This window comes from Muscardinus avellanarius, assembly GCF_963383645.1.
Source record: "Muscardinus avellanarius genome assembly, chromosome: 8".
Classification (NCBI taxonomy): Eukaryota; Metazoa; Chordata; class Mammalia; order Rodentia; family Gliridae; genus Muscardinus; species Muscardinus avellanarius.
The window spans coordinates 37557478-37580468 of NC_137794.1; the positions used below are offsets into that span (position 1 = coordinate 37557478).

Here is a 22991-nt window from a genome sequence, read left to right on the forward strand (position 1 = left end):
AGCGTCTAAAGCTCCCAGGGGCTGGGCTCAGCAAACCCTGCAGGGACTCATAGCGGAGCTCAAAGACAGAGAAAAAATCCGCCAGCCTCATGGCCGAGGGCATAACAGCAGCGCCATATTGTCACCAGCGTCAGCAGCAGCGAAGTCATCGAGTCCACAACAGCTCTATCAGCGCACTCAACAACAGTGAGTCAAATTGCAGCCCCTGGATGAGAAATCCCAGCATTGCACTCCCAGGGACTTGACCCAGTGGGGGAGTAGCGGTGGCAGAGATATCACACCATTGTCACAACTCCCCACAGGAGAACGCCCAGCCTGGCACCCCCCATGGTCTAAAGCAGCCTCGATTGATTCCCTGGGTCTGAGACTTTGTGATACAACCCAGTAAAGGAGTCATGGTGACTGAGATACCACAGACTCGAGATCCAGAGCACCTTAAGTGAAGTCGTAGTGACCCAGAGAAGAACCTAGAGAAGGCACAAACTTCCGAAATCATGGGAAAGAGGAATAACAATGGAGCAATGGATGCCCACAACCCCACAACTTCAGAACCTGATAAAACAGAAATTCAGAGATTTCTAGAAGATCAAATCAGGAAAATAACTGTAGAAATAATAGAGGTGTTTCGAAAAGAATTCAGAGAGAGCCAAAAAGAGATAAAGGATACAATTAATGAAGTAAAGGGCTCAATTCAAAGTACAGACAACCGATTAGACCACATGGAGAATAGAATCTCGCTCTTAGAAGATGAGCAATCCAAAAATGAACGCATAGTTTCTAATCTAGAAAAAAATATCTGACAGCAGGAATCTGACATTGAAGAAATATGGGCCCATTTTAAGAGAGCTAACCTAAGAATAAATGGAATAGAGGAGGGAAAAGAAAGTGAAACCAAAGGGATCAACAATCTCTTCAAGGAAGTAATAGCAGAAAATTTTCCAAACACAGAGCAAGAGGTCAAAACACAGGCCCAGGAAACTAATAGAACTCCCTTTAGACAGGATCAGAGAAGAGGATCCCCACGCCACATAATTGTCAAAATGACCAATGTGGAAGCCAAGCAGAGAATCTTAAAGGCAACAAAAGCAAAGGGCCAAGTGACATTCAGAGGCAAACCAATTAGAATCACTGCAGACTTCCCAAACCAAGTTATGAGAGCCAGAAGGGCTTGGAGTAACATATTCCCAATTTTGAAAAAAAACAACTTCCAGCCAAAAATTTCCTACCCAGCAAAACTTTCTATCAAATTAGATGGAGAAATAAGAAGCTTCCATGACAAACAGAAACTGAAGGAATTTGTGTCTTCAAAACCAGTGCTAGAGAAAACACTCAGAGATTAACTACAAAGAAATAGGTAATACACACCAGAACCAGAGAAACAAGATTTTGCATCCAACAGACAACTAAGATTGGTTGTCTGTGGAGATTCATTATTTATGTTAGTCTTTTACCTATTTATAAATCGTATTGTTTGCTTTCATTGTTGGTAATTTTTAGGATTTCTAGTTGGAATATTAATATACCTTCAGATATAGCATTTGGAAATATTTTATCCCATTCTATCAGTAACTTTTAACTCTGTTTACATTGTCTTTGGATATACAATATTTTTTTATTTTTTAGGGAGTTTGTTTACCCTTTTATTGCCTGTGCCATTGAAATCATATCCAAGAAATCACTGCCAATTTTAATGTTGTGAGGTTTTATGACCCAGATTTTCTTCTAAACATTTATAGTCTTAAGATTTATATTTAGGTGTCTTATCTATTTTGAGTTAATATTTGTATATGGTGTTAGGTAAGGGTCCAATTTTATTCTTTTTCATGCAATTATTATCTTTCAACAATATTTAGTTAAAGGATTATTATTTCTTCCACCAAATGTTCGTGGAAACCTTGTCAAAAATAACTTGACAATATAGGGAAGAATTTATCTCTAGGCTTTTATTTAACTCCAATGGTTTATATATCTGCCTTTAGAACAGTACTACACTGTTTCAATCATTGTAGCTTTATAAGGTTTGAAATCAGAAAATATACATCTTCTAGCTTTGTTTTTTTCCAAGATCATTTTGGGTATCTAGAGTCCATATGCCATATTAGGAAATATTTTTTTCTGAAAAATAAATAAATAAATGTATGATAGTTTCACCTAATAAAAAAGAAAGAAAAAATATTCTCTGGTAAGAAAGAAAGCAAAAAGAAATATTGAAATGTTATCTTTAAGTCATCAAAAGCTTGGTATCAGACAAATGAAACTGTTATGTGAAATTATCATTGTTAATTTTGGATAAATTGCTATAATACTAGATGTCAACCACTAAGCCAAGCATGGGAAGGAGGGATGGGGAGGAAACAGGGTGGGAATCGGGTAGGGGCTAACTGGGCAATGTGTGCATGTATGTCTACAAAAGATTTTTTATCCCATTATGATGTATGAATATAGTGCACCAATAAAAAAAATTAAAAAAAAACTAACAACAAAAAAAAGACAAGGCCGGGCGTGGTGGCGCACGCTTGTAATCCCCGCACTTGGGAGGCGGAGACAGGAGGATCGCGCAGGTTCGAAGCCAGCCGTGCTGGCGTAAGAGACCCTGTTTCAAAAATATAAAATAGGTCTGGGAGTGTAGCCCGGAGGTAGAAGGGCTTCCAGGAACCCCAGTACCACCAAAAAAAAAAAAAAAAAAAAAAGACAACACACACACAGACTATTCATGAATTGGAAGAATCAATATTGTTAGCGTTCATGCTAACCAAAGTGATGTATAGATTCAATGGAATAACTATCAAAGTATAAACATTCTTCATAGAGTTAGGAAAAAAATCATAAAATTTTTATGAAGCTATAAAAACCTATGAAGAGTCAAATCAATTTAAGCAAAAAAGTATGCAAGGAAAAAAAGAGGCCTTATACTATCTGACTTCAAAGCTATAGTAATTAGACAGCATGGTATTGGCATGAATACAGATACATGGACCAATGTGACAGAATCCAGAGCTTATGAACAAACTCATGCTTCTAATTACTGGCAACTGATTTTTGAGAAAAATTCTAAGAACACACAATGGAAGAAGGACAATCTTTTCAATAAATGGTGCTAGAGAAATTGAATATCTACTTGCAGAAGAATGAGACTAGACTGCCATTTCTCAATATATACAGCTGGGTGTGGTGGCACACACCTGTAATTCTGGAACTTGGGAGGCTGAGACTAGAGGATCACAGGTTTGAGGCCAGCCCCAAGAACTTAAGAGTGGGTCTTCACCAACTTAGTAAGACCTTGGCTTCAAAATAAAAAACAACTGGGTCGGGGTATAGCTCAGAGGGCCCCTGGGTACAATTCTTAACAAAACACACAGACACACACAGACACATACACACACCTTTCTCTCTGTCTCATCATATACAAAAATCAACTGAAATGTACTAGAGACTTAAATAAAAGGCTTTAATCTATGAAACTAGCTTATAGCCTAAATATAAGGCTTTAAACTATGAAACTAGATATTTCTCAAAGGAGACATGAATGGCTAACAGGTACATGAAAATATGTACAACATTACTAGTCATTGGGGAAAACCAGATCAAAACCATTAGATACTACCCTCAGTGCAGTATGAGTGAAAATGATCAAAAAGACTTAAAAGGTAATAAGTATGCCAGGCACAATGGCATATGCCTATAATCTAATCCCAGTACTTGGGAGTCTGAGACAGGAAGATGTAGATTCAAGGCCAGCCTCAGTAACTTAGCAAGACTCTGATTCAAAAGAAAAAAATACAATAGGGCTCAGGGTATAGCTCAGAGGTAGAGTGACCCTGGGTTCATTCCTTAGTACCACACACACACACACACACACACACACACACACACACACAATAAATGCTAGTGAACATGTGGAGAAAAGGGAACCCTGTACACTGCTAGTAGGAATATAAATTAGTACAGTCATTATGGAAATATTGTGGCAGATTCTCAAAACACTAAAAATAGAACTACCAATTCTCTAGGAAATCTCACCATCAGGTACATATCCAAAGGAAATAAAATCAGTATGTTGAAGAGACATCTACATCCCCATATGCACTGTAGTATTATTCACAATAGTCAAAAAATGGAAACAATCTAATCAGTGTCTATCAACTGATGTGCAGATAATGAAAATAAGGTAGACATACATAATGAACAATTATCCAGCCACAATAAAAGAACAAAATTCTGCCATTTACAAGAACATGGATGGAACTGGCTATCAGTATGTTAAATAAAACAGGCCAGGCACATAAAGACAAGTACCAAAGAATCTCACTCAGGTGGAACATAAAAAAATTAATCTCACAAAAGATGAGAATAAACTGATAGTTACTAGAAACTGGGGAGGTGCATGTATGTCTCCACCATCTTTTAACTCATCAAGATGTATGACTACAATGCACCAATAAAAAATTTTAAAAAAGGAGCGACTGGGGTGGGGGAAGGTTGGATAATGGGTACTATGTTATACTTACAAAAAAGAAAAGGTCAGGTGTGATATTGTATAGTAGAGTAAGTACAAAAAATGATAAAGTATTGCACATTTCAAAAAGCTAGTAGTAACTCAAGTTTTCACCATAAAAAATAATAAATGTTGGAGGGGATAGATATGCTTACCTGACTTAAACATTGTACAAATGTACAATGTACAAAAGTAGTAAAGTATCAGATAGTGCCTTATTACTATGTATAATTTTTATGTTTTTTGTATCAGTTAAGAAATAAATAAAAGGGAATAAAACAAAATGCGATTATCAAATATATTATTTTGCAAATTGCTTTTTCGGGTTTAATAATATTTACTATTATAATTTTCATTAATATATTCCCAAATTCAACCAGGGGCATTCTTGGTCTTCCTAAGTTGCTGAGAGCTTTGAAATCATGGATTCTTGCCTGAAGTATATACTATTATATACTGATTCTGTACTAAATTTCCATGTCTATTTAATATATATTCACATTTTGTTGTTCTTAATTTTTACTTACTAATTTATCATTTTCATCTCATAGTTTACTATCTGGATCTTGTCCCCTTTATTCTTATCAATTGTTCATTATTTTTTTACCCACTTTTTTTTTTTTTTTTGGTGGTACTGGGGTTCCTGGAAGCCCTTCTACCTCCGGGCTACACTCCCAGACCTCTTTTTACATTTTATATTTGGAAACAGGGTCTCCTAAGCCAGCGCGCGCGGCTGGCTTCGAACCTGCGCAATCCTCCTGTCTCTGCCTCTCAAGCGCGGGGATTACAAGCGTGCGCCACCACGCCCGGCTACCCACTTTTAAAAGTAGTCTATTATAGACATTATTTTATCATCTGCAATACATATATTTCCCTTTAGACCTTTTGTTTATAAATTTGTTATTTATGTTAGCTTTTTTACATGTGAACACTTTGAAATTTTCAAATAGTAAAATATAAGATAAAATATAACCAAATTATAAAATACAAGTTAAAATAATTTCTACTAGTCTACTAGATTTTTTTTTTTTTTTTTTTTTTTTTTTTTTTTTGGCGGGTCTGGGGATGGAACCCAGGGGCATTTGACCTCCGGGCTACACCCCCTGCCCTATTTTTTATTCTTTATTTTGAAACCGGGTCTCACTGAGTTGCAGAGGGCCTCACTAATCTACTGGTCTACTAGATTTTATAAGAAACCACCTAATTTACACAAGGTCAGCATTCCTAATTTGAAATCTTAAATGCTCCAAAATCTGAATTTTTTTTAACATCAACATAATGCTTTAAGTGGAAGATTCCACACCTGACCTCCAGTGATGTGTTAGAATGAAAATGAGGTACAATGACAATACTGTGTAAATCTACGCATAAGATGATGTGTGTATATAATACAGGAATAGATTTCTCTATCTCTCTCTTTATTTGTGGGTCTGAAGATATAACCCAGGGGCATTCGACCTCTGAGCTACACCTCCTGCCCTATTTTTTATTCTTTATTTTGAAACAGGGTTTCACTAAGTTGCAGAGGGCCTCACTAAGTAGCTAAGGCTGTCTGGGAACTGAGATCCTCCTGTCAAAGCCTCCCAAATGCTGGGACTACTAGCGTGCGCCACCACGCCAGGCTCATTTCTCCTCTTTATACTTGGCTTCCATCACAAGAAATCTCATTATACATATGCAAACATTCCAAAATCCAAAACATTTCTGAAATGCAGAACACTCTGGTCTGTGACATTTTAGACAAGTGTTATTCAACCTATATTGACATTTTGGTGTAAGGACAATATTTTTCTTGTTGATTTTGACACTGAGGCCTTTAGGCAATAGAATTTTTTTATATACAGTTTAATGTTCTTCAAAAATAATCCTTCAGGTAGCATTTAAGCACCAACTAATAAATAATTCCTCTTTTTCTCCTATTGTAACTATCAAATTGTCCTCCAGAAAATATTTACACCAGAAATGTGAGACTTTAAACAAATGTTAGCAACATGAAAAGTACCTGGTCTTTCATTCTTGCTTTCCTCGGCAGTGTGGCTGCACTTAGCTCTGAATCTGCTGGAGTGCTTCTTAGGTCCTGCTCTGTTCTACAGGTGTTTTCGTTTATTGCTGCTTCCACCTTCCCCGTGGAAGGTGCAGGAGAAGAGCACGCTGAGTCAGCGGGCAGAGGAGAGCCACTCTCTCTTCTGTTAGTCCTGTCGCTCTCATCGTCGTCATCACTGGACAAGATGACTAAAAGAATAAGGAAATTCATAACTTATTAAGTCATAATTAGAGTGATACTGAATTCACATATTTACATTAAAATGATACTATACTTCTATTTCACTTGTCACTTAAAAATGTAAATAAAGTACATGTGGAAGCCAGGCATGGTGGTGTACGCTTGTAATCCTAGTACTTGGGAGGCTGAGAAAGGAGGACTTGGGTTTGCGGACAGCCTCAGCTACTTAGTGAGGCCGTTTCAAAGAAAGGATAAAAAATTGGGCTGACTGAGGGTGTTGCTCGGAGATAGAATGCCCCTGGGTTCCAACCCCAGCACCCCCCACACACAAATACAGGTAGGAAAGGGAATATATCTTTTTTTTTTTGAGGTACTGGGGTTACATCCTTAGTCCTATTTTTTTCTTAATTCTTTATTTTGAAACAGGTTCTCACTGAGTTACACTGAGTTACTTAGTTAAGAGACTTAACTAAGTAGCTGAGGCGGGCTATGAACTGTGATCCTCCTGTCTCAGCCTCCCAAATGCTGGGATCACAAGCTTGTGCCACCACATCTGGCTATAACAAAGTTTTTGGAACCAGGGATTAAAGCCAGAAGCATTGTACCTCTGAGTTAAACCATACCTCTACTTTATTTTTAATTTTGAAATGAGGTTTCACTAAATTGCTGAGGGCCTTGCTAAGGTGCTAAAGAAATAAGGCTAAACAAGTATATAAAGTCAAGGCCTGATCAAATAGAACTAGTGTCCTAATAAAGGAAGCAACACCAAAGAGCTCTTTGTCTGCTCACATACAGGCCATGTGTGGACACAGCCAGAAGATGAACTAGGAAGAGGACACATTAGAAACCACCCTTGAGCCGGGCGTGGTGGCACACGCTTGTAATCACAGCATTCAGGAGGCTGAGACCTGGAGGATCGCGGTTCACGGACAGCCTCAGCTACTTAGTGAGGCCCTCTGCAACTCAGTGAGACCCGATTTCAAAATAAAGAATAAAAAATAGAGCAGGGGGTGTAACTCGGAGGTCAAATGCCCCTGGGTTCCATCCCCAGACCTGCAAAAAAAAAGAAAAGAAAGAAAAAGAAACCACCCTTGATCTTGGACTTCCCCTCCCCAGAACTCTGAGCAGAATATTTAAGTCACCTAGTCTGTGATATTCTGTACGCACACTAAGAGTCCTTTGTCCTTATAGTCTTAACTTGTTTGTAATTATAAACATACATGCCTTTTTTCTTTTCCCTTCATTCTGGACTTTGCTTAAAAGTTACTTATCAAAGATGCCCCTATATTTTAGTCCCTGGATCCAAACCCTAGAAACAAACCCTCAAAGATGCCCATTTTGTCACCTACCTAAAATACCACCCTTGCTCTTCTTAAAACCTGACACTTGTCATTCTTTGTTTCCTGGACTAGCTTCTTTTTGGGGGAGAGGGGTGGGACTGGGGCCTAGAGACTAGGCAAGCACTCTATACCACTGTACTATACCTCCCAGCCTCTGCTTTCCTATTTGTTTTGTGGTACTTTGGATTAAACATAGGAGCTTTCTATCTCCAAGCTATACCTCCAGCACTCACTATATTATTTTGAAACAGTTGCACACTAAGAATCTGAGGCTGACTTCAAACCTGCAATCCTCCTATCTCAGCCTCCCAAGTACTGGTATTATAGGCATGTGCGACCACACCAGGCTTCTGCTTTATTTTCTTATGTTATTTATTACTACCTGAGACATTTACATTTTAATTATGGACTATCTACACTACAACAAAAGTTTCATGATAAATTATTTTAATGGGAATACATATTTTTTTTCCAGTACTGGGGATGGAACCGAGGGGCATTCTACCTCTGAGTTACACCCCCAGCCCTATTTTTTCTTTATTTTGAAAAGGGTCTCATGAGTTGCAATGGGCCTCACTAAGTAGCTGAGGTTGTCCTCAAACCTGGATCCTCCATCTCAGCCTCCCAAATGCTGGGATTACAAGCATGATCCACCATGCCCGGCTTAGGAATACAAATTTAAGAACAGTTTAACTTAATTAAAAAAACAGACTTTGAAATCTGAAATTTCTAGTTTTGTTAACCAAGCCCCAATAATCCACATGTTTATAACATTGAGAAGTTATTCTCCTTAAGCCTAATTTTTAAATGTTAACAAGTTAGTATCAACTCATATAATTGTAAAAACTAAATTAAAACTGGCTGGTATATAAATCTTTTTGACAAATCAGAGTACATAAGTGTACAATAAATGACATCTTTTATAATATGCTCTTATAATGGGACATATTTTTCTATAGTTTAATAGAAAATACTTATGTATGTATGTGTTTCTCAATATGGGTTGAATACAGTGGCATTCTACCTCTGAGTTAAACCCCCAGACCTATTTTATCTTTTATTTTTAAACAGTCTCCCTAAATTGCTGAGACTGTCCTCAAACTTAAAATCCTTCTATCTCAACCTCCCAATTACTGGGATTACAAATGTCTGCCATATCCTGCAATACTTAGCTTTTAACTCTTTTGTTTAAAGCATAGGAGTAGAGCAAATATGGTTTAAAATTATGGTTTATATTGTCTGTGGAACCACATAAATTTATTTCCTTATATTCAATATACATTTTTTTTAAACAATTACCAACCTTACAACTTCCAGGTTCCCCCCATCCCGGAAATCTCCTCAGGATCTAAAGTTTCCTGTATAAAATTTGGCTCAGTAATAATATCCAGTAATTGTCTAATAAGTAAGAGTTCTCTTCATGGTTTCCCATTAAAAAAAGTACCATTAAAAAAATTCAGGAGCCAGGTATGGTGGCGCACACTTATAATCCCCGCACTTGGGAGGCTGAGACAGGAGGATTGTTCAGGTTTAAAGCCAGCCTCAGCTTCCTACTAACTTAGTATCTCAGCAACTTAGTGAGCCCCTGTTTCCAAATAAAACATATAAATAGGTCTGGGAGTATAGCCCTAAGGTAGAAAGCCTCTGGGTTCCACCCCTGGTACCACACACAAACACACAAAAAATTAAATGATGTTACAATATTTAATATTGTATAGATATATATACCACTAAAAAGTATCATAAAACACTTTTCAAATAATAAAGCTGAGGCTGTTAAAATTCTTGTCTTTTGGAAAAATAAACTAATGCATTGATATGGGCTGAGGTTATTTTCTTATCTTTTGTGGTACTAGGGACTGAACTCAGGTGCATGCTACCTCTCGATTACTCTCCCAGCCCTTTTTGTTTTCACACAGGGTGTCACTATTTACAACATGCTGCCTTCCAACCTGGAAATCCTCTTGTAATCCCGAGTACTGGGATTACAAGCATGCACCACTATGCCTGGCTCCCTGTTTAAAATGATATTTTAAAAAGCTGGCTGTGGTGACACAATTTCCCAAAACAGGATTGCAGGTTCAAGGACAACCTAAGCAACACAGCAACTCTCAACAATCTAGAGAGACCCTATTTCAAAATAAAAGGGGTGAGAGTATGGCTCAAATGCAGCATGGCCCTGGATGCAATCCCCAGAACAGTAAGTAGGTAAGTATAAGTAAATAAATAAATTAGGCTGGAGGTATAGCTCAGAGGGAAGGATGACCCAAAGTTCAATTCCCAATACCATAAAAATACTAAATAAAATAAAATGTGACATATTTATGAAGTATAGGAAAAATATTACTATTTCCCCTTTTATTTACTAGAGTTTGGAATAATGCTCTGGAACCCTAAGCAACCTCCAAAGGTACCTAGCAAAGAGATATTATATTTCCGTTACTGGTCAGAAGAATTTATTTTCATTCCTAAGAGCGACCTTACCTGGCTGGGAAATGGTACTTCAAAATACAAACATGGGCGATGAGCACACCTGTAATCTCAGCACTTGGAAAACGAAGAAAGGAGGATTGCAGGTTCAAAACCAGTCTCACTCAGAAACTGATCCTGGATTGCAGACAGCCTCAGCTACTTAGTGAGGCCCTTTGCAACTCAGTGAGACCCGTTTAAAAATAAACAATAAAAAACAGTGCTGGGGGTGAGGCTTAGAGCTAGAATGCTCCTGGGTTCTATCCCTGTACTGCAAAAACAAAAAACAAAAAAGAAAAAATACTTCAAAATAAGGGGGGGGGGATTGGGGATATAGCTTGGAGGCAGAATGACCCTGAATTCAATCTCCAGTACAAAACAAAACAAAACAAAACAAGGCTAGGGATGTAAGTCAGTGGTAGAGCATCCGTCGCTTCAATCCCCAGTACCACAAAAAACAAATATGGGAACTAGACTTGTTCATTTCTTTCTTTCTCATAAGAGGGTTGTTCATTTCTATATTAGGGTTCTTTACTATTGTAGACATTTTGTATATGTGAAGTTAGAAAATATATATATATATATATTTTTTTTTTTTTTTTTGCAGTACTGGGTATTGAACCCAGGGGCATTCTACCTCTGAGCTATACCCCCAGCCCTACTTTTTATTATTTATTTATTTATTATTTATTGTGATACTAGGGTGTGGAACCCAGGACCTTTCTATATCTCGGCTACACCACCAGCCCTATTTTATATTTTATTTGGAAATAGGGTCTCATTACATTGCTGAGAGCCTCACTAAGTAGCTGAGGCTGGCTTAGAACCTGTGTTAGCCTCTTGTCTCAGCCTTCCAAGCACTGGGATTACAAGCGTGCGCCACCACACTCGGCTCTTTATTCTTTATTTTGAAACAGGGTCTCACTAGGTTTCGGAGGGCCTCACTAAATATCTGAGAATGGCCGCAGACTTGCAACCCTCCTGTATCAGCATCCCAAGTACTGGGATTACCATGGTATTCTACCACACTTGGCTAGTATTTTATATTTAAGATAAAATACATAATAAATTTCCATATTATCTCCAACTCAAATTTAATGTTATAGGATTTTTACTTTGTTGACTTTGTTTTTATATTCCTTTTCACTAACACTGAGACAATAATACACTTATTTGCTTTATCAATATGTATGTGTTTAAAAGTAACACCACCAACATTGTTAATAAAAATATTACTGAAGCCAGGCGTGGTGGTACATGCTTGTAATCCCAGCACTTGGGAGGCTGAGACAGGAGGATCACACAGGTTCGAAGCCAGCCTCAGCTACTTAGTGAGGCTCTCAGCAACTTAGTGAGACCCTGTTTCCAAATAAAATATAAAATAGGTCTGGGAGTATAGCCCAGAAGTAGAAAAGCCCATGGGTTCCACCCTCTGTACCACCAAATAAATAAATAAATAAATAAATATAAATAAATAAATATAAAAAAATTACTGAATACACTTGGAATTTCTTTACAGATTTGTATAACCTTAAATCATGTAACGTAAGGGCCAGGGTTTGGTAGTTTGTGCCTATAATTCCAGTACTTAGGAGGCTGAGACAGGAGGATCGCAGCCAACCTAGCAATTTGGCAAGATCCTCAGCAACTTAGCAAGACCTTGTTTCAAAAGTTAAAAAGAAAAAAATACTGAGCTAGGTATGGTAGTGCATGCCTTTATGAGGCAAGATCTCAGGTTCAAGGCCAGCCTCAGCAACTTAGGTGAGGCCTTTCATAAAAAGAATGAGACTGTTTCCAAAAAAAAAAAAAAAAACCGGGCATGGTGACTCATACATATAGTCCCAGCATTCTGGAGGCTGAGACAGGATTGCAGACAGCCTTGGCTACTTTACTTAGTGAGACCCTGTTTCAAAAATAAATAAAAAATAGGGCTGGGGTTGTAGCTCGGAGGTAGAATGCACCTGGGGGTTCTATCCCCAGTACACCCCCCACACACACACACAAAATAGGACTGGTACTGCTCAGAAGTAGAATGCCCCTGAGTTCAACACCCAGTATCAACCAAACCCCAAACAAAAAAACAAACACTAGAGCTGGGGGAATGGCTCCCAAGTAGAGCACTCCTGGGTTCAATCCCCAGTATGCCTTACTCTCCACACACAAAATAAATGTGTGTGTATCTCCATATCACATATAGCACAGGAATGTAGGAATGTACACAGTATGATTTTAATTTAAATTTATTTGAAACAACTCTGTGTGTTCAAGCCATCAACTAAATAAATAATCAAGATCATTTGTTTAAAAACTGTAGCTGGGCGTGGTGGCACACTTGTAATCCAGCATTTGAGAGCCTGAGACAGGAGAATCCTGGTTCTTGAACAGCCTTAGTTACTTAGTGAGGTCCTTTGCAACTCAGTATTATTAAACAGAGTAAAGCTAAGCAGTTGTGGCGGCATTGCAACTGCAGTCTTATTTACTCACGAGGCTGTGGTAGGACTGCTTAAGCCCAGAGTTTGAGTCTTAAATAAAGTAAAATACTTACTTGGATCATTTAGGTCTGACAGGCTTGATTTTCTTTCTTTGAAGTTTGTGATTCTGGGTATTTTTGCCCCAGGTAGAATGACTTTTCCATTAGTCTGTAAATAACTATTTCTATTATTGTCACAATTCACAATAATATCAATTGGAACCTTTTCCACACTGTTACCATAAAACTTCTTAGTTGTTAATCCTGTGTTTTGTGACTTCTGTCCTCCAGAATTCTGATGAATTGATGTTCTTAATAATGGTCCAGTAGATTCATTTAAAGTTATAGCTTGTCTGCAATTTCTCTGTAAATCATTACGAAACATAATACCACAACTTTGGCATTTGGTCTGATTTTCTTTTTCTTTCCCACATTTTGGGCAACATTCACGCTGTTCAGAAACCTAAGTTCCAAAAATAACAAAAGAAAGAAAAGATTTCAATATTTTACTCTAAAATAAAGAAACCATCTTTAAAAAAAAAAATCTCAAAAATTAAGCTCTTCTCTTCCCATTATTATATCACTAATGGCTGCATAAGAATGCTATAAAGAGTTTTAAGACCATCTAGCTCAGCAGTTAACTATGTATATGCCAATTCTGCCTTTAAAGATCTGAAGGGGCTGGGGACATAGCTCAGTGGTAAAGTATCTGCATCATTTATGGGAGGCCTTGAAGTTCAAGCCTCAGCACTGGGGGAAAAAAGGAATTTGAAGATTTAATAAAGCTAGGTATTGAGTGGCTCTAAAACTTAATGCCTAGAAGAAAAGCAAATAAATAAGAAATGTATTTTGTGTGTGTGTGTGTGTGTGTGTGTGTGTGTGTGTGTGACTATGATGGAACCCAGGGGCCTTCTACCTCCAGGCTATACTCCCAGACCTATTTTATATTTTGTTTGAAAACAAGGTCTTACTATGTTGCTGAGAGCCTCACTAAGTAACTTGAGGATGGCTTCAAACCTGCACGATCCTGTCTCAGCCTCATAAGTACTAGTATTACAAGCATGTGCCACCATGCCCGGCTTAAATAAGACATTTAAATTAAAGAACTTCATGAAAAAGCAGTATTATCCTCTTATAAAATTGACACCAAAATTTAAAAAAGCACATCTCTACTACCACAACTCCCCAAATTAAGACACAACTTTCATCAGCTAAGAAACACAAATCTTGGAAATGTTTGCAGCAATTAGGAGCAAAATATAGATCAGCTGAACTGAATTAGATACTAAATTTTTCATGATTAAAAAAGAGCGACTTAGCCGGGCGTGGTGGCGCACACTTGTAATCTCAGCATTTGGATAGCTGAGACTGGAGGATCATGGTTCGTGAACAGCCTCAGCTATTTAGTGAGGCCTTCCGCAATTTAATGAGACCCTGTTTCAAATTAAAGAATAAATAAAAGGGCAGGGGGTGTAGCTCGGAGGTGGAATGCCCCTGGGCTCCATCCTAAGACCTGCAAAATAAATAAATAAATAAATAAATAAATAAATAAATAAATAAATAAATAGCAACTTAACAAGGCCTTTGACAACTTAGCAAGATCCTACTTCAAAATAAAAAATGAAACAGTCTGAGAGTATAGCTCGAAGGTAGAATGCCCCTGGGTTCAATCCCTAGTCAGTACCAAAAAAAGAGTTTAAAGAAACATTTTTATGACATTTTTATTGAAGAATTTACTGAAATACTAATCTAATCTAAAAGAATTCCAACAATTTATTGTTTAAGTAAATATAAAGTAGCAAATTTCACATTAAATACAATTTCCAAACCAAACATGGTGGAATGTATCTGCAATTTCAGTACTTGGGACACTGAGATAGAAGGATCACAGGCTCATGGCTAGCTTTCGCAACTTAAGCAAGACCCTATTCAAATTAAGAAAATAAAACAGGTTTTGGGATAGCTCAGAGATAGAATGCTGCTAGGTGCAATCCTGAGTACCACAGGACGCACAGACAGACGTAAGTTAAAATTTCTGGAAGGGAGGGAGGGAGGGGAGGAAGGGAGGGTTGAGCAAGCAAGCCTCCCTTTGACCAGTGGAAATCTTTTACAAAATTAAATAATTTCAGATTTCAGGGCTGGGTCTCTAGCTCAATGGGAGAGTACTTGCACAGGATATGAAAATCCCTAGGTTTGATACAGAGCATTGCATAAAAATAAAAAGCAACAAGCTATATATCACATATTATTTGCAAGTCTATACACAAACAATTGAACTGTACTTAATAGGAATGAACTTCTTTGATGAGACATCACTGGGACAATTTAATTTTCCTAACATATCTTGAAGATGTTTAATTTCGTTGAACTCACAGATCTTATTTTCATACAGAGAGTACACAGTGTGGAGTTTCACAGACTATAAATAGAAAGAAACGCCACTAACCCTGTTCATGAATTAAAGATTACACAGAGGCTAGCTACAATTTTTTTTTTACCTCCACTAAGAAAATAAGAACAATTAGCATGGAAGTAAGGAGTAAGAGAAAAAAAGATATATTTTAGGCATTAAAACAAACAAAACAAAACCTAAGGCATTCCTCAGCTGGCATGCCCAGAGGAGGAAGGATTTTGTTTTGAGGACCTTTCCTTCTTTACCTGGGAGATGACAATATGCCCTGAGTCAAGCTTAGGATGGGAAGCTACTCAGTGAGGCTCTCAGCAACCTAGTGAGACCCTCTTTCCAAATAAAGTATAAAATAGGTCTGGGGATGTAGCCCAGAGGTAGAATATCCCTGGGTTCCATCCCCAGTAGCACCATAAATTAATAAACAAACAAACAAACAAACAAAAAGTGCTGGGGTGTAGCTCAGCGGTAGAACACCTCTGGGTTCAATCCCCAGTACCCCTCACACACAAAAGAATAGGAGATCAAGGATGTCCATGTAACTAAGTCTGGGACAAGTATTGAAATAAGTAATGGAGATTAAAAGATTCTAACTCTTTTGAGTAAAATAAGAATCCCATGTGTCCATGGAGATATAAGTAAATTAGGATAAAAGTTAATACCATCATTAATATTATACAATCAGAAAATCAAAGCATCATTTCTGAAGCATTCTTGAAAAATGTAGAGATAATGCAGAAAGATCAGATAAACCATTATGAAACAGCAGAAGACCCAATTTAACACTATCAAGGTTATCAAGGTTTCTTTTTTTTTCTTTCAGAAATGCGAATTGAACCCAGGGGCAAGGGGCATTCTACCGCCAAGCTACACCCCCAGCGATATTTATTTATTATTTATTTTGAAGCAAGTTCTCACTAAGTTGTGAATGGCCTTACTAAGTAACTGAAGCTGTCCGTGAACTGCAATCCTCCTATCTCAGCTCCCAAGTACTGGGATTATAAGCACCCATATCATGGTTATGAAAGGCAAGAATGTATTGCAATTGTGTCAGACTGAAAGAATCTAAAGAGTCACAGCACGCCGGGCGTGGTGGCGCACGCTTGTAATCCCCGCGCTTGGGAGGCAGACAGGAGGATCGCGCAGGTTCGAAGCCAGCTGAGTGCGCTGGCTTAGGAGACCCTGTTTCCAAATAAAAATGTAAAAATAGGTCTGGGAGTGTAGCCCAGAGGTAGAAGGGCTTCCAGGAACCCCAGTACCACCAAAAAAATTAAAAATAAAAAAAATAAAGAGTCACAGCAATTAAACTTCACATTTAATCCTGAATCAGAGCCTAGACCCATAACAAACATTATTCAGAGCTGGGTGTGGTGGCATATGCTTGTAATCCTAGTACTTGGGAGGCTAAAACAAGAGGATCATGATTCTCGAGGGCAGCTTCAACACATTAGCAAGACCTTCAGCATCCTAGTAAGACCCTGTTTCAAAATAAAAAAACAAAGTCATCCTCCACTCCCCCAGCAATGGAAGTTGACATTATGGTCTGAGTCTAGGACATATTGAGCTCAGAGCTCAAGCTTGGAGATAGAACATCCTTGAATTCAATCCTCAGTAACCTGCTCCCCAAACACATGACATTATTTAGGTGAAATATGAATAGATCTGTGGGATAGACAGTTATCTGGGATCAATGCTAATTTTTAAATTTTGAGAGGTATATTCTGGTTATATAGAATCCCACCCCTCTTATAAAACAAAACAAAAAAACACATTACTAAAGTGTTAGGTAGTGAATGGGCATCAGACATAAAATACTCATACAACATAGAATGTATGTATATGGGGGGATCAAGAATAAAGAATGAAGGAAAGTACATGGAGAAAAGATAATAAAGCAAATGTGGAAAAACATGGGAGATCTGGGAAAAGAGTACGTGGATATGCTTCTGACTGAAAGCAATTATCTGGAATGTGTTACAGGGATCTACTAATTAAATCTTTCCAGGAAAAAAACCCAAAACTTTGTATTCTGAACAAATAAAAAATGGTATATTGAAGGAAGAAAAATTTGTCTTATAACTTTTCTAGGTCTGTTCTAGTCTTATGATAAAAGATCTAGTATTTCATAAGCACTGAAATAGTATTAACAAAAATACTATCTAGAGCTGGGCGTGGTGGCGCACGCTTGTAATCCCAGTACTTGGGAGGCTGAGAAAGGAGGATCATGCAGGTTCAAAGCCAGCCTCAGTTACTTAGTAAGGCTCTCAGCAACTTAGTGAGACCTGTTTCAAATTAAATATAAAATAGGTCTGGGAGTATAGCCCAGAGGTAGAAAGCCCCTGGGTTTCATCCCCTGTACCATTAAAAAAAAAAAAAAAAAAAAAACCTATCTAATTAGTAATAAAGTGTAATCACATACCTCCAAATGGGTTAGACATTTTTTTGAAACAGGAGACAAAGGAGGAGTGGGCTGGAATGTACTACACTGCCGTTTCTGTTGTACTTTCCTCTTAATTTCAGACTCCACTTGTGATTCAGGCTCTTCAGGTTTCTTCATTATACGTTCTAAAAAGAAGAGGAAAAAAAAACATAAGTACTGAATTAAATAAATTTCTCATAATCTTTGCTATGAAAAACCACTAAATTCTCAAACAAGTTTTAGCTAAAATTATTCAGTGTTTCCATATGTACAATAAGGAATAATCAGAACTTTTAAGACTCAGCCCAGTAGTAATTATTCTTATCTATATTTAGCTATTATTCTATCTATATTTAGCTATTATTCTCATCTATATATTTTTACTCCTCCATAAGATCTCCACTCTGTAGACATCTCAACAAGCATGCCAATGTTCTCTTCAGCTTATTCTGAGTTAATAAAGAAATAGAAGCACTTTGGGCACTGACCCCAACATATATTCCCCCATGATAATTACTACTATTAGATTAATAATGAGAAAAAAATCTAAATTCAAACAACAGCTACAACTGTTTAAATAAAATATGACTAAGACTCAAAGTAATGGCTTTTTAAGTTCAAGAAAGACAGGGAGAATTTTCCTTGTAGTCTTTCAATGAAAATTTAAATACCCTACCTGTAGCTGGGGGTGGTGACGCACACTTGTAATCCTAGTACTTGGGAGGCTGAGATAGGAGCATCAGAGGTTCACAGTCAGCCTCAGCTACTTAGTGAGGCCCTCCATAACTTAGTGAAACCCTGTTTCAAAATAAAAGAATAAAAAATAGGGCTGGAGGTGTACCTTGGAGGTAAAATGACCGTGGGTTCCATCCCCAGAACCGCAAAAAAAAAAAAAAAAAAAGAGGAAAACAAAAATAAAAAAAACCTACCTGTAGAATCACAATTTTGTTCAATAATTCTACCTTAACCAAGTGATCACAGTTAATATCACCAGAAATATAACATATCAGTATTATGTAATTCCTAATACGATGCATGAGAAGACACAAGCCTTGTTTAAAGCACATAGATTTAATATCATCATAAGACAGTATCATCACACCCAAACTGAGAGGCATTATATACAGCAATTAATTTGTGTGTGTGTGTGGGGGGTGGTACTGGGGGTGGAACCCAGGGGCTTTCTACCTCTGGGCTATACTCCTAGGCCTATTTTATACTTTATTTGGAAACAGGGTCTCCTGTGAGCCTCACTAAGTAGCTGAGGCTGGCTTCAAACCTGTGCAATCCTCTGGTCTCAGCCTCCCAAACACTGGGACTACAAGCATGTGGCACCATGCCCGGCTACAGCAAGTAATTTCAAATTGTAAAAAACAAAGAATATGACAACTAGATGCAATGTGGGGTTCCAAACTGGATCCTAGAACAGAAGAAGGGCATTAGTAAGCAGAAGAACATGGCATCCACCATGGTGGATTCATGGAACCCATTATCATAGTTGTTTAACCAGCCTGAATAAAAACAGTTATGTGGCTTCATGATAAGGTAAGAAGGCTATGGGAAAACATCAGAATGTCTCAGAACATTGTTTTTGGAATAGCAAAGAAAATAAAAAGAATGAACTATACCAGTTCTGGGTGAGCAGCATCTCAGTAGAAAAGAAAATTCTTCTAATAAGCTCAAAGTTTCCCAATAAGTTTAAGAAAACTGAGGCTTCCCTGCCTAGCAAAGCCACAATCTAATCAGAACAGATGCTCAGATACTGCAAAGTGAGGTGGCACAAGAGCGGGCCCAGCACTTCCTGGCAGATTTAGTGAAAGTGGAAAAGCGGTAACAGCTTAAATAGCCTCATTCCTTAAGATTACTGCAGATTAGAAAACCCTGCAGTTTTTCCATTGTTTTTATCCTTTTTCTTGTTTTGCTTTCTTTATTTCACACCTGAGACAGGAAAGCCAAGCAGTCCAGGAACTGTTTTTATAAACTTGTTGGGAAAGTTTCTCTTAGGTTGTTAGAGGGGAGCTTTCCTTCCCCCACTGAACCACTATAAGCCTGGTGTTGCCAGTCTATTCCTTATTTTAATATAAACCAATATCACTGATACCAAAACTAGAAGGACATCATCAAGAAAACTGTAAGCACAGGTGCAAAAATCCTTAAATATCACCAAACCAAATAAAAGAAAACATTAAAATGATTATACACCATGATCAAGGTGGTTAAATTCCAAGAATAGTTCCAAATGTACAAATCAATAAATACACCACTTAAATAGAATCAAGGACAAAAAACACAGCATCATTTTCATGAATGCATAAAAAGCTTTTGATTAAAAAAAAAACTAGGGATAAAAGAACCTTGACTCAACATCGTAAATGCTATATATGACAAAATCCAAACAAACATCATACCAAATAGGAAAAAAAAAATATTTCCTCTAAAATCAGCATTAAGACAAAGATGTCTATTCTCACCACTCTCATTCCATACAGTATTTAAAACATTAGCCAAATCAATTAAGCAAGAGAAGAGATACAAGTAGAAAAATAAGGAGTCAAATCCTTATTTACAGATAAGATCCTAAAAACTCTGCCAGAAGACTTCTAAAGCTTATGATAAATAATTCAGTAAAGTAACAGGATACAAAAATCAACACAGAGTCAGGTGTGGTGGCGCTTGTAATCCCAGCATTCGGGAGGCTGAGACCAGAGGTTTGTGGTTCGAGGACAGCTTCAGCTACTTAGTGAGGCCCTTTGCAACTCAGTGAGACCCTGTTTCAAAAAAATATAAGCCAGACCAGGCGTGGTGGCACACGCTTGTAATCCCCGCGCTTAGGAGGCTGAGACAGGAGGATTGCACGGGTTCGAAGCCAGCCTCAGCTACTTAGTGAGGCTCTCAGCACCCTAGTGAGACCCTGTTTCCAAATAAAATATAAAAAAGGTCTGGGAGTATAGCCCAGAGGTAGAAAGCCTCTGGGTTCCACCCCCAGTACCACCCAAAAAAAAAAAAAAAAAAAAAAAAAAAAAAAAAAAGAGCCGGGTATGGTGGCTCAGGTTTGTAATCCCCGCGTTTGGGCGTTTGGGAAGCTGAGACAGGAGGATCGCATGGGTTCACAGCCAGCCTCAGCTACTTAGTGAGGCTCTCAGCAACTTAGTGAGACCCTGTTTCCAAATAAAATATAAAAAAAAAGGTCTGGGAGTATAGCCCGGAGGTAGAAAGCCTCTGGGTTCCACCCCCAGTACCACCAAATAATAATAATAATAATAATAATAATAATAATAATAATAATAATAATAATAATAAGCCAGCCTCAGCTACTTAGTGAGGCTCTCAGCAACTTATTGAGACCCTGTTTCCAAATAAAATATAAAAAAAGGTCTGGGAGTATAGCCCGGAGGTAGAAAGCCTCTGGGTTCCACCCCCAGTACCACCAAAAAAAAATAATAATAAGCCAGATGTGGCACACGCTTTGTAATCTCAGCATTTGGGAGGCTGAGATTGTAGGATCGCAGTTCGCAGACACCCTCAGCTACTTAGTGAGGCCCTCCGCAACTTAGTGAAACCCAAATAAAGAATAAAAAACCAAAATAAAGAATAAAAAATAGGGCAGGAGGTGTAGCTCGGAGGTTGTATGCCCCTGGGTTCCATCCCCAGACCCGCCAAAAATAAAAAATAAAAAAACCATACATATATGACTAAAAAATAGGGCAGTGTAGCCTGGAGGAACAATGTCCTTGGTTTCCATCCCAGCTCTGCAAAAATAAATAAATAAATAAATAAATAAATAATGCTTTTTCAGCCTCAGCTACTTAGTGAAGCCCTCCTCAACTTAGTGAGACCATATCAAAATAAAGAATAAAAAAGAGGGGAGGGGTATAGCTCAGAGGTCGAATGCCCCTGGGTTCCAGACCCACAAAACAAAACAAAACAAAAACCCAAACAAAACAAAACAAAAAAACAACAACCAGCTTTTTAGCTGAGGATGATGGTACATGCCTGTAATCCTAAAGCTTGGGAAGTTGAGAAAGGAGTGAGGAGATAGAAAGGAAATAGGCAGATAGGGAAAAGGCCTCCTAGAAAAAAGCTAATTTCCTGAGTTTCCCCGAGTTTCCTTAGGGGAGACAAATACCTGAAATTCCAAAGGCTCAGAGATAAGAAGGCCAGAGCTTCACAAAGCCATCTGATCCTTCAAAGGACTTGCAAATACCCTATGCAAATTCTCCTTGGAATCCCAAAGTCACCCTAACCAAAGGCCTGACTGGAAGAAAAATGGGGGACTTTCCCCCTCGGGACCCCCTCCCCTTTTGGGGAGCTGTTTTCTCTCTCTCTCTCGCAGGTCGTGTTGGCCCTGAGAGAAGGCAGAGTGCATCTGAGAGCACGTGGCTCTGGCGACTCTCAAGTAGTGACCTGAAGGCCTCTGCTGGACATCAAGGCTGGCCAGGCCCCTAGGGGTGACCTGTACCTCTTTTCTGGCAGATTGCATGGACTCTGGGAGAAAGTAGTTTGCAACTGATGGGCACTTGGCTCGGGCTGACCCTGAAGGCAGCTACTGGACCCCGCAGTTCCTACCGCCCCTTTGGGGTGTTCTGCCACTTTTCTCTATTCCCTTTTGGCAGATCCCGTGGACTCCGGAAGAAAGCAGCCTGCACCTGAAGGCAATTCAGCTTGGGCTACTCTCAAGTATTGTCCTGAAGGCAGCTGCTGGACCCAGAGTTCCAGCCCCTTTGGGGTGTTCAGCCACCCTTTCCCCCATTCCCTGCTGCTTCCAATAAACCTTTTACTCCCCTTCCTGAGGTCTGCGGGTGTCAGGGTGTCATTCTTCGCTCACCGTAGACAACTCTTGAGAGGAAACTCGCCGGGTTTCCTCTCAAGAAACCCCCCCCCCCCCGTTTCAGGAGGATTGTAGGTTCGAGGCCAGCCTGAGCAACTTAGCAAGACTCTTTCAAAATAAAAAATAATAAAATAATAAAATAAAATAGGGTTGGGGGTATAGCTCAGAGGGAGAATGCCCCAGTTTCAACCCCCAGTACCATAAAAAAGAAATAATGTTTTCCATACACTAATAATGAATTTGCTGAAAAGGAAATAATGAAAACAATTCAATTCACACTAACTTAAAGAAAACCATAGAGGTAAAAAAACCTTTACAAGAAAAATTACAAAATGCTGA

General features: G+C 38.4%; 1 protein-coding gene across 1 annotated transcript in view; it reads right to left on the minus strand.

Annotated features, from left to right (window-relative positions):
* Positions 1 to 22991, minus strand: part of SENP6 (SUMO specific peptidase 6) — a gene marked incomplete at both ends in the record, with an annotated part of 96151 nt that overhangs the window by 11615 nt on the left and 61545 nt on the right. The window contains 3 exons of the mRNA XM_080700507.1: positions 6498 to 6727; positions 13074 to 13371; positions 17825 to 17970. Of these exons, the coding sequence (XP_080556633.1) occupies positions 6498 to 6727; positions 13074 to 13371; positions 17825 to 17970 (674 nt within the window). The remainder of the gene's footprint in view (positions 1 to 6497; positions 6728 to 13073; positions 13372 to 17824; positions 17971 to 22991) is intronic.